Source organism: Thamnophis sirtalis, unplaced genomic scaffold (assembly GCF_051295495.1).
Source record: "Thamnophis sirtalis isolate CommonGarterSnake01/CBP01778 unplaced genomic scaffold, rThaSir2_p1.2 scaffold_1, whole genome shotgun sequence".
In the NCBI taxonomy this organism is placed as follows: domain Eukaryota; kingdom Metazoa; phylum Chordata; class Lepidosauria; order Squamata; family Natricidae; genus Thamnophis; species Thamnophis sirtalis.
Window position 1 is genome coordinate 116666761 of NW_028261381.1, and position 12426 is coordinate 116679186.

At 35.6% G+C, this 12426-nt stretch overlaps 1 protein-coding gene across 2 annotated transcripts in view; it reads left to right on the top strand.

The window, feature by feature from the left end:
• The window catches only part of FMN1 (formin 1), a 130108-nt gene that overhangs the window by 72229 nt on the left and 45453 nt on the right, over window positions 1-12426 (top strand). For both annotated transcript variants that reach the window (XM_014063373.2, XM_014064124.2), the window contains 3 exons: window positions 421-508; window positions 6623-6684; window positions 8124-8212. In XM_014063373.2, the coding sequence (XP_013918848.2) occupies window positions 421-508; window positions 6623-6684; window positions 8124-8212 (239 nt within the window). The remainder of the gene's footprint in view (window positions 1-420; window positions 509-6622; window positions 6685-8123; window positions 8213-12426) is intronic.

The window sequence follows — 12426 nt, forward strand, 5'->3', positions numbered from 1 at the left end:
GAAAGAATTAAGTATATGGCATGTCTGTACACACACACACACACACACACACACACACATTATATATATATATATATATATATATATATATATATATATATATATATATATATATATATATATATCCCCTTTGATTTCTCTAACCAATAAGTATAAAAAGTGGCATTATTAAAATACCTTGAAAATCATTCATGTTAGATTAGGATTGCATAACTTCTAAATTGTGCAGAGGTAATATTGCATTTTGTCAGAACAAATTAAAAATTATGGGCTTTATCCATTAAATATATGAATGAATGAATAAATATTGATGAATCTAAAAAGGTTGTGATAATTGGCATTTAGTTACTAGATTAATATAGAAAGCTATAAATATAATGTTCGTTTTTTTTTTACTTGGTTGGCTATTTTTATTTCCAGATTATCAAATTATTGGATGGGAAGAGATCTCAAACTGTAGGAATTCTGATATCTAGTTTACATCTGGAGATGAAGGACATAGAACAAGGTAAGCATTGTTTTTATTTCAATGGAAATGATATGCATGAACATTTTTTAAATTTTATATCCCTTTAATAACTTGACTCAGTATATCCATATATAAATGTTATATCACACATAATACTCTGTTGAACGTTTATTACATTTTTTTTTCAGTTATAGGTAATAGTTATTCAATATGTACCTTTTCCCTACCATCAGAAGATCCCCGCTGGTCTACAGCAAGATCACATCTTGAGAGCATCCTGTCCTCTGGAGATTAGCCAAATTGCCTTGAAAAAAACACAACTCATAATTATTATTTTCTGCAACTGTTTTTCACATATAACTGAAATTCAGAAATTCTTGGCTCTACTTGAAGTTGTCTCCAGGCTTTTCCATATAGTTTATGTTTTAAAAAGTACTAGCTGTTAACCCGACATTGCCAGATATTTGTTTATCCCAATCCTGTATTAGACATTCACAAATGTCCAGATCAAACATAATTTCTAATATTGGATTTTCCCCCTTACCAAAGGGGTAGTACTCCTCCTTACCCTTGTGGAGTACTGTGAAGCCATTATCATGGCAACTCCACTGTGCTGTACAGTAGAAGCCATTTTAAGGTACAACAGGCTGTATCTTAACAGAACACACACACCCCGAGGGATGTTAGAGGTGTCTTATCCCCACAGTATTTTGTTTCCAGAGAGTAGGTCATCTGTGTACCAAATTTGGTTGAAATTGTTCAAGGCATTCCAGAGTTATACTGGAATGTATACACACACAGCCATGTTTATATATATAGAAGATTCTGCTCTCAAATCACAATTGGCTTAGTGATAAATATCTAGTACATGTGAAAGTTATAGGTGGAATTATGTGAAATTAATCTTTAAGAAAACTAAAGTTTGCTGTGGAAACCTAACACATCTAAAATAAATTTTTAAAAGGGGAATTCTTAAGGGTAGTTTTCTTTTTTTTCCTGACACTTTTCTACTTCCAGTCATCTATAAGCCAGGAACTGACATATTTCACAATTTCTATATAGTTAAGCAATATGTTGTTCCATACATCTGGGAGACAGATGTTTACGTTTGCATTTGATTACCAGCCAACAAATTGAAGACTGCCACATTTGTGGGGGGGGAAATCAGCCACAGATGTTTCTTAAGAGAGAGAGTGGCATTTGTTGTTAATAGAAAGGTAGATCAGTGCTGCCTGTCTTGTTTAAAGGGAATAATATTAGATAAAGAGAGTACATAGTAATTTTATAGTTTGATTTGACTTCTGAATCATAAAAAACATGAAAATAGTTCTAGGTCAGTTTAAAATAGGGTATATGTCTGGTGAAATGAGATGTGTAATACAGTAGGTGCTTCATTCTCAGTTTATTGTCTTCTCAAAATGATTCTCTATTATTTCCCTGTTGACAAGAAATCACCTTATAATTCTTCTTGTTTCAAACTGATATGAAATTTTAAAATGTTATTTAACAGTATTTGGACATTTTTAAGAACTGTTCATTCCAAAAGATTTGCCAGAATCCTTTTATTATTATTCTTGTTGTGGATCAGCTGAGATTAAATTATGAAGGTTTCCCACTCACCTGCCTGCTCTTTCCCACAATATAAGCGTATTGCCTCAATCTTTGCTTATGATTTTATAAAGCTACTGAGTTATCCCCAGCAATTAAGCCCACATTTGTGTCTAAAATAGATTGCTGTGTTAGAGCATTTTTTTATAAAACAGTAAAATAGTAGAAGTAACATTTAGTGGTACTATGTTATTAAAATGCATCTGAAGTCATTAACTGAATTTCTTTTGCATATTTTGCTCATTCAGAATTTAATATTTAATAATAGAACTGGTCCTATGAGCCTTACACAAGTTTGGACAGGATGTGTTGATTAGTGTCATTGTTTCTTCTTTGATTGCCATGTGGGGAGAGGTATCTCTGGTGCTGGTTTCTGTTTTTCTGAGTTTGATTAATAATAGTTTTGTTAGAATTACCAATTAGTTTATTGACCGTATCAATTCTTGGAAGCTGCGGATAACCAAATATTTTGGCAAAGATTTTTCTGACTTGATTCTAGCTCTGATGTAAATTATAGACTAAGACATGTGGTCTCCAGTTGGGGGAGCTAGTTGTAGATAACCACATATTTTAAATTATATTTATAGCTCTTAAAACTACAGAACCTTAAAATGTTATTTCCTTTTGAATGAGTGTATAGTAAACTTTAATTCTTGTCTATTCGTTTCTTATCCATGTTTTTTGTTTTGGGTTTAGAGGAAAATAGTGAAAGTTTGCAATTAAAATGTCCTTCTATTAGTATACTCGGAGAAATCACTTGAGAAGTATATGCCGTTCATATTGCCTTCTTGTGAAATACAGCTGCCAAGTATTTTTATGTCTGTTTTTGAATTTGTGATATTGATCTGCTTTTTATAGATGCTGACAGTCATTATGTGTTAGTGGGGGCAATACTACACTAATTATCCTTATGTACCGTATTTTTCGGAGTATAAGATGCACCACAGTATGAGACACACCAAGGTTTTGAAGAGGCAAATTTTTTAAAAAAAGTTTTTGCCCTCTGCAAACCTCCCCAAAACAGCCCATTTTTCATCAAAAGTCCCTGTTTTGTTTTTTAAAAAGGGCATGAATAGCTCTTAGGAGGCTTGTAGAGTGCTCCTGGAGGGGTAGGGGGCCAAAACTGAGCAAAAACCAGGCTGCTTTTCACAAAAACGGGCCCGTTTTTTTGTCCAAAAAAGGGCATGGATAGCTTTTAGAAGGCTTATAGACTGCTCCTGGGGGCGGGCAAAATTGAGCAAATAAGGGTCCATTTTTGCTCATTTCTGCCCTCCCCAGCCCCCAGGAGCTCTCTGAAAGCCTTCTAAAAGCTATGCACGGCCATTTTGGTGAAGGGGGCAGGGTTTCTGGAGGCAAAAAGTGCTGTGTTCAGTGTATAAGACGCACCCAGATTTTCAGCCTCTTTTTTGAGGGAAAAAGGTGTGTCTTTGGTAGGAGGGTAATAGCTCTCTGTGCGCCTTCGGCATTTAGCCATGCTGACCACAAGACCATGGAGACATTTCAGGCAGCGCTGGCTCTTCGGCTTAGAAACAGAGATGAATACCACTCCCCTGAGCTGGAAACAATTAGCTCGCATATGCGGGGGCACCTTTACCTTTACCTATATAACTCATTATGAATGGTGAACAAACACCATAGAGCCATATAAAAATGTTTATTCCAATTTCCCTACAGGCAAGGAGTTCAGAAACCAGACTATGGTTAATCCATATCCATTAAAATGACTGGCTTCTCACATCTTGTGGATTTTTTTCTCCCTTTATGAAGTCTATATAACATATTCAAATCAAGCTGTCAGGGTCAGAAGAAAAGGTCACCAAGATTACTGTAAATACAAAATAAGATTTCAGTAGTCATTTCAGGACCTAACTTCTAAACGTGTAAGTCCAACTGCCAAAAAAAAAGTTTTGGTCAATACTGCTCTGCAGTTAATTAAAATGTAAGATTATTTTACTCGGAGAACTTTCTGTCAATATAATCATTTTATGTTTACCAAGATAGCTTAGCCTCACTTTATTTTTGAAAGGAACATCAGTTTAAAAGAAATGCCCCAATCCAAATGCAATTAAATTAGCCTTCAGCAGAAATGCTTTTTACTGGCTCTGCCTGAAGGAATAATGATCAGGTTGTTCCTGAGGTAACTGATGTTCTGGTCATTACAATAGTACATATCATGGGATCATTCTGCAGTAATGGGTCCATAAATTAATCAATTTGTTATACAGAAAAAAAGTATGGATTACCTTATATAAGTGCATGTAATTTCATAACGCTCATATATTCAATGTAAATTCACTCGTAAGCAACCAGGAACAGGAGTTGAGTTCAAAGCACTTCAAGTTTATTACATGCTACATATACAAAAGAATCTAACTGACTAATAGTCAAGGCAAATTGGCACTAAGTATAATCTTTATTGTCATTGTACTTAAATACAACGAAATTGGTTAGATTAAATTGGCTAGATAAGAGTCAACCGAATTCACAGAGGATGGACTTAGTGGGTGCAAAGGGACTCCAAATTGAAGGGGTATTTGACCCCGCCCTTGGACTCAGCCTAGTCATCTCCTACAGTAAACATCCATTCCAATGCAATTTACATCTGCTGAAAAACATCTATCTATCTATCTATCTATCTATCTATCTATCTATCTATCTATCTATCTATCTATCTATCTTTTTATTTTCCACCTTTATTATTGTTATATACATAATACTCCTTCCTCCTATTTTCCCCACAACTAAGGTGGGTTTGGCTGAGAGATATGATAGATCTTCAGAGAGACAGATGAATAGACAAAGAAAGAGAGGGAAAGATTATTTTATTGACAGGTGACACAAGAATTTAGAAATAGCAGGGAAAGTCACCTGATTTTTCAACCAATACCACATTTGAAAAAGTGCTTTGCACCTCAGATGGTGTAATTGGGGAATCCCATGGACTGGGCAAGTAGGAAAGGGATAAGACAATCATTATACTCATACCATTCCAATGTATAATTATTTATATAAACAATTTATATAGCCTGATTCCAACTTAATTTTAACAGGATTGTTAAAATCTATATTTTAACTAACAGGATTAGTTTTTTAAATCTATACTTTCTATATTCAAGAAATAACTCTGGGTAACTTGAACTCTCATTCACCTTACTTGGCATAAAAAGGTAATGGTTTAAAAATTACAATAGCAAATATTTTGATTAATAGAGGTGCACATTTTACATTAAATTCTACTTTTTCATCTTTTCTGAACAATGAAAGCTCTATTATATGCAAAGCCTCTATTAATAGAAAAATTGTCCTTCAGATTGATTATTTGGGGGAGGGGTATACATTTTTTTCAAAATAATAGAGATATTAGGTAACTTCTATTGTGAATGATGTCTCAAACTGAGAAGGTGATCTATATCCCACAAAGTCGGGGAAAGAACAGTCAGCAAGAAAGGGTAAAACATCAGGATTATTTCTCATTCTTATTTCTCATGTTGTATTTCTCATACAACTCTGAGTTTCTAATAAAGAACATTTTACATGCAAATGATATTTAAGTAACCTATCTGTGCAATATGCAGACGATGTATATGTTTATTTATTTACAGTATATCCCATCTTTGATACTTGTACAAATAATTCAAGGGAGCAAACATATCAATACACCTTTCCCCTTCTACAACAACCCTGTGAGGTAGGTTGGGCTGAGACAGAGTGATTGACCCAAAGTTACCCAGTTGGCTTTCATGGCTTGAACTTGAATGAGACTTGAACTCACTTCTGCTTCTATTTCATTAATATTAAGCATGTTACTAATTATTATCTCATAATTAATAATGATCAATACTAAATGTATTGATCATGGAATAAATTTAGTGACATTAAATATCTGAGTAAAAATGCTTAGAATTGTACAGAGCATATTAATATATCATTGGTTCAGAGTGAATTCTTGCCTATAAAGACTCATAAAAGACTCAGAGCCGAGGTGGCGCAGTGGTTAAATGCAGCACTGCAGGCTACTTCAGCTGACTGCAGTTCTGCAGTTCGGCTGTTCAAATCTTACCAGCTCAGGGTTGACTCAGCCTTCCATCCTTCCGAGGTGGGTAAAATGAGGACCTGGATTGCTGGGGGCAATATGCTGACTCTGTAAACCGCTTAGAGAGGGCTGAAAGCCCTATGAAGCGGTATATAAGTCTAACTGCTATTGCTATTGCTATTGCTATAATGATTAGAGAATCACAATATTTTTGTCTGCTTTTGTGCCATTTTATGCTGTCCGCTGCATTGTGAATCGTATAATCACCTAGTATGTATCCTACTGATCCAATCTCCAGCGCAGATGGTCAGTAAAATATGTATTTTTAAAAATAGAGAAATGTAGCCTTCTTTTTTTTTACAGTGGGTTATTTGGGGAGAGTTATGACATTGGCAGCATACAAGAAGTATTCAACTGAAAAAGAAACATTATCCAAGTGTTTTCAGTTCATGGCAACAGATAAGCAACAAAGTCAGTTAACATATTAATGTGTTATTTTATTATTTCAACAGCTGTACTAAATATGGATGATTCAGTAGTTGACCTAGAAACATTGGAAGCACTATATGAAAATGTAAGTAATGCTGATAGTTTATTTGAGGGTTAGAAGTAAAACCAGATGAATCTCTCCCTTTGGCACAAGGCTTTGGACCATTATCTTTCACCAAAAAGCCTATTAAATGTCAGTTCAGCATACAAAACAGCAGCATTATATGATTGTAATACAAAACATCAAAAACTGCCCATAAGACTGCATTCTGAACCTGCTGCAGCTTCCAACTATTCTTCTGGGGCATTCCTATGTACAGCACACTACGGTAATCAAAACCACAATGACAGTCTTTCTCCCCAGCCATAGTTGTTACCTGTTCATCAAGCAGTAGCCCTAAATCATTCACTGACTCTAACCAGGGAAGTGCACCTTCTGATGGAAAATCACTGGAGCCAGGCGCGCCCTTAAAACCCATAGTCACTCATTTTCCCAGGGTTAAGCTGAATGCTGTTCAGCCCCAATCCAGACCTTCAGCACTGGAAAAGATGTTCATAAATCAGATTGGGCCACTTTCAGGGGTGTAATTCAGCAGGTTCTGACAGGTTCTGGAGAATCGGTAGCGGAAAATTTTGAGTAGTTCAGAGAACTGGCAAATACCCCCTCTGGCTGGCCCCAGAGTGGGGAGGGAATGGGAGTTTTGCAGTATCCTTTCCCTGCCATGCCCACCAAGCCAGGCCCACAGAACCGGTAGTAAAAAAAATTGAATTTCACCACTGGTCACTTTGTGTAAAATTAAGTACATGCACTAAGTCACAATACCTTAATAGAGCAACAGATATCAATACACCTATGCATTATGGTTTAAGAATCCCAATTTCTTAAATGATGGCTGAAGTTGTTTCTCTGTTTTGTTACAAAACAACATTGTTTAAAATAATAAAACATTGGAATTGGATGATTTGATTAATAGATATCTTTGATCACATTTGAAAAGAATAAAAGAGGAAAAAATAGTTCCTTTTTAATAGGAAACTTAAGAAATCTAATTACTTGAATTATTATTATATAAACCCTATCATTGTACAAGCTCATCAATTTATCAGCATTTCCAAACTAAAGTTTATATGTTTCCATATTTATGGCAATGAATTAAAATATATATCATAGAGTAACTTATTTGTTATTCAGGCATCAGTGTATTCAAAGTTTATGTATGTTGTCAGTAGTGTGTAGAACAGAACAGAAGATTTTACAAATACTGTAACTGGTTCAATCTAGGAGGAGAAATAGGGTCATAGAAGACATTTTTTTTCTTGTAAGTCAGAAACAGCTTAGAAGTTTATGTTGGATATATTTTTCTTTGTATTTTTAAATAAGTCCAATCTTTGCACCAGACAAATGTAAGATGATCTCAGTTTTGATTGTAACCAACTACACTTATTGAAGCTAATTCAATCTTTCATACTTCCAAAAGTAGAAGTAAGATAATCTCACTGTTATTTTTGTCACTGAATCTACAGAGAGCACAGAAGGATGAACTGGAAAAAATAAAGCAGCATTATGACACTTCAACAGAAGAAGAAGTTAAGCTTCTGGACAAACCTGAACAGTAAGACCAGATGGGCAAGATGCCCCATGTATTTCCCAGTCATTCAAAATAGTCTTGAAAAGCAGAATGCTTGGTACAGCGTTATGACAGAACAACATGTCTGAAGGAATTCCCAAATGCCCCAAATGAAATGTTTTTTATTTCCCTTTGGTTGAGTATGATTCATGGTGACTTCATAAACATGTTCACATAGTTTTCTTGACAATAGTATATAGAAGTGGTTTGGCCATTGCTGTGCTCTGGAGGATTTAATGTTTTCCAGTCTAGCCTATAATCCTACATTTTTTGCTGGTTTTCTAGCCTTTTCCTAGTCTGACTCTCCTTAGTTTTTATAGTTAACCCAAGATCAGCTTCAGGCTGTCACCTGATGTAGATAGCCTAGTCTTAGGTGATGTCTATCTGCGCTTTTGCTAAAAATCTCAAAATACAGAGATTTTGGAAAAGTAGGCAGCCTCTTCCATTGTTAAATCTGGGAGGAGAATCTCTTAATTAATCAAAATATTTGTTGTTGTAATTTCAAACCGTTACATTTTTCATGCCAAGTAAGGTGAATGAGAGTTCAATTTAACCAGAGTTATTTCTTGAATGTAGGAAATATGGATTTAAAAAACTAACCCTGTTAGTTAAAATATAGATTTTAACAATCCTGTTAAAATTATGTTCGAATCAGGCTTTATATTTGGTTAAGGATACCCCTAATTGCTATCACTTTTTCCCATAAACAAACAAACAAAAAATTGGAAATTCAATCCAGATTGAAATTATGTGCTATTAGGAAGTTTTTCCTATACCCCAGTCATCTCAGTTGTAACCTTTTGGAGATGGTAGAAAACGCCACAAAAGTGTTATATGGTAATTGCTGCTGCTGCTGCTCCTGTTACTAAAATAACATATTTGATGCCATGTAGCATCAAGAGAGAAGTTTAAGGCAACTTATCTTTCCCTTGCTGTCAAGTGGAAGTATTTCATCCTTTTTTTTTAAGGCGGTGAAATTGGAAAGAACTTCATGCTTCCAGTAAGGGTGAGAAAAGCAATAAAATGCTGGTATTATATTAGAGATGTATCCTGGTTCAAGGATTGGTGTCTGTCTGTCTGTCTGTCTGTCTATCTGTCTATCTGTCTGTCTGTCTATCTATCTATCTATCTATCTATCTATCTATCTATCTATCTATCTATCTATCTATCTATCTATCTATCTATCTATCTATCTATCTATCTATCTAAGCCAAATCCACTCATCACAAAATCTCCAGAACCTTAAAGCCTACAAACTTGAAATTTAGCACATACTGTATGTTCCTCTTGGCTTCTAGGTGCTTGTTAAGAAAGGATTTTTCAAAATGACCATCAGATCATTAGTATCTCTTATACAGTAATTAACACACTCTGATGCTAAAGAGTTCTAATCCCTTCCCCACCTGAAAAGAACTCTGTTGCCTCACATTCTGTTACCTTAGTTCAAACTGGGAGACATTCCACTCCTTCACTCAGGAGCGGTCTGGGGCTCCTTACAGTACTAAACATCAGTACCTCGCCAAAATGTCTATGCCTTCCACCCATGGAACTGCTTCCGGACTCAAGGCAGTGGGAACGATATTTCCTTATGTATTTGAATCACCGACCACCACTGAGCCAACAGATTGAACCGGAGTGAACCGGATATCTCCTGCATTATCCAGTCACGTAGTTTTGTCGCGAAGCACAGGTATCCAGCTAGTATCAGTATATGTACTACAGCATGAGAGAAAGATTCTTCTGGGTGCTAATCAAAGAGAACATTCATAGCTACAGAATGAGCTAATCAAAACCTGCTGCTGCTGTTCAGATGTTTTGAAACTGCAAAAGCTATGTTGGGAAAGAATTCAAGAGTTAGAGTCTCAGTGCATCTGGCGAAGACTGCAACTTCTTTTTCCCAACTTTCAGAAATGAAGTAGATACTGCCGGTTTTATATAGCAACCTCCCAAACTTGCTTTTTATTTAAGAAAATCCGCAAATATGTATGTAACATCCTGTTTGGCGTCCTAAACTATTCCCACTGAGTGAGAAGCCTAACACTTAAAAACAGAATATAAGATAACAGAGTTGGAAGGGACCTTTAAGGTCTTCTAGTCCAACCCCCTGCTTAGGCAGGAAACCCTACACCACTTCAAACAAATGGATATCCAAAATCTTCTTAAAAACATCCAGTGTTGGAGCATTTACAACTTCTTGAGGCAAGTTGTTCCACTGATTAACAGTTCTAACTGTCAGGAAATGTCTCCTTAGTTCTAAGTTACTTCTCTCCTTGATTAGTTTTCACCCATTGCTTCTTGTTCTTCCCTCAGGTGCTTTAGAGAATAATGGCAGCCCCTGAGATATAGGAACACTGATATCATGTCACCCCTAGTCCTTCTTTTCATTAAAGTAGACATACTTATATTTTATCTGTTATATTGAATCCACTGAAAGGTAGAATGGATATAAAGATTTCCAGCATGTTTAATCCTTATATAGATACAAACATCACAACAAAGGAAGACACTACACTAAATTAGAGCCAGAATTCTAGTTCAGTTTAATTAATGCATAACTGATTAAAATTTTGATATGCTTTGTCTCTATAGAAATCTTCATTATTTATATATTGAAGTTTGGTTATTCTCAAGATAAGAATTGTTCTTAAAAGCAGTAAAATAATCTCAAACGGCAACCAATTCCCAGCAAAGTAAAATTAGTGAAGTGATTTGTTAATAATAATAAAAACTAAATTTCAGATAAGGAGCCTTCACAGGATCTGATTAATGTTGTGAACATCATACCTAAAGGGTATGGGTTAGCCTCAATACTCTACCCAATACCTTGGGTTAGCCTCAATACTCTAAACATCAATGTTTGATAGAAGTTTCAGATACAATCTTGTCTCTACTTTGCTACCCTATGGAAGTAAGCAGGATTTACTTTTGAGTAGATCTGTATTATTGAAAGTAGAATGCTTATGTTATATTAAATAGAATAGAATTAAAGTTTTTATTTTGAAGATTACCGTATTTTTTCAGAGTATAAGACACACCTTTTTCCCCGCAAAAAAGAGGCCAAAAATCTGGGTGCGTCTTATACTGAATACAACATTTTTTGCCACCCGAAGCCCCGCCCCTTCACCAAAATGGCCCTGCATAGCCTTATGGAGAACTTTCAGAGAGCTGGGGAGGGCAGAAATAAGCAAAAGGGCCTTTTTTTTGCTCAATTCCCCCCCCCCAAGCCCCCAGGAGCACTCTATAAGCCTCCATAAGGCAATGCATACAATTTTTTTGACAAAAGCTATTCATGCCTTTTTGGGGGGAAACAATGAGCCCGTTTTTGTGAAAAACTGGCCCTTTTGGGGAGGTTTGCAGAGTGCAAAAACTTTTTTCCCCTTTTGGAAAGCTCTTTAACTGATTGATGAGAATTACATTCATCAAGTGCTGTGCCAGCAGAAACAAAGTCTTAGGTGCTGCAGATTGTCAGTGATTTCCTTCTCCAGCACATGGATAAATACACCTGGAAACATATACCTACCTACCTACTCTACCTACCTACCTACCTACTGTTCTCTCTCTATCCCTCTACATACCTACCTACTTACTGTATTGCTCTCTCTTTCTCTCTCTCTTTCTCTCTCTCTATCCCTCTACCTACCAACCTACCTTCACTCACTTTCTCTACTTATCTACTGTATTTCTCTCTATCTCTCTCTATCCCTCTACCTACCTACCTACACTCTCTCTGTCCCTACCTACCTACTGTATTTCTCTATCTATCTATCTCTATTTATCTCTCTCTCTATCCCTTTATCTACCTACCTAACTACTCTCTCTTTCTCTTTCTCTCCCTACCTACCTACCTACTGTGTTTCTTTCTCTTCCTCTCTATCCCTTTATCTACTTACCTACTTTTTTAAAAATTTGCCTCTTCAAAACCTTGGTGCCTCTTATACTCCGAAAAATGGACTAATTATTTTTAGGAATAAGCCTGAGAATTATACAATTATCATAGGATACTTACTCATTGGAACCTAATCAAATGTCACATAACCACAATGGGACTAGAACATTTGTTTTTTGTTTTGTTTTTCTCCAGCAGAGGGCGCTATCTCTAACCTTTATATTTCTTTCAGATTGTATTTGTGATACAGTGCTGGAATATGAATTTATCTTTTTCAATAAAGATAAAAAGATTGTTTATTTTACCCTTATTG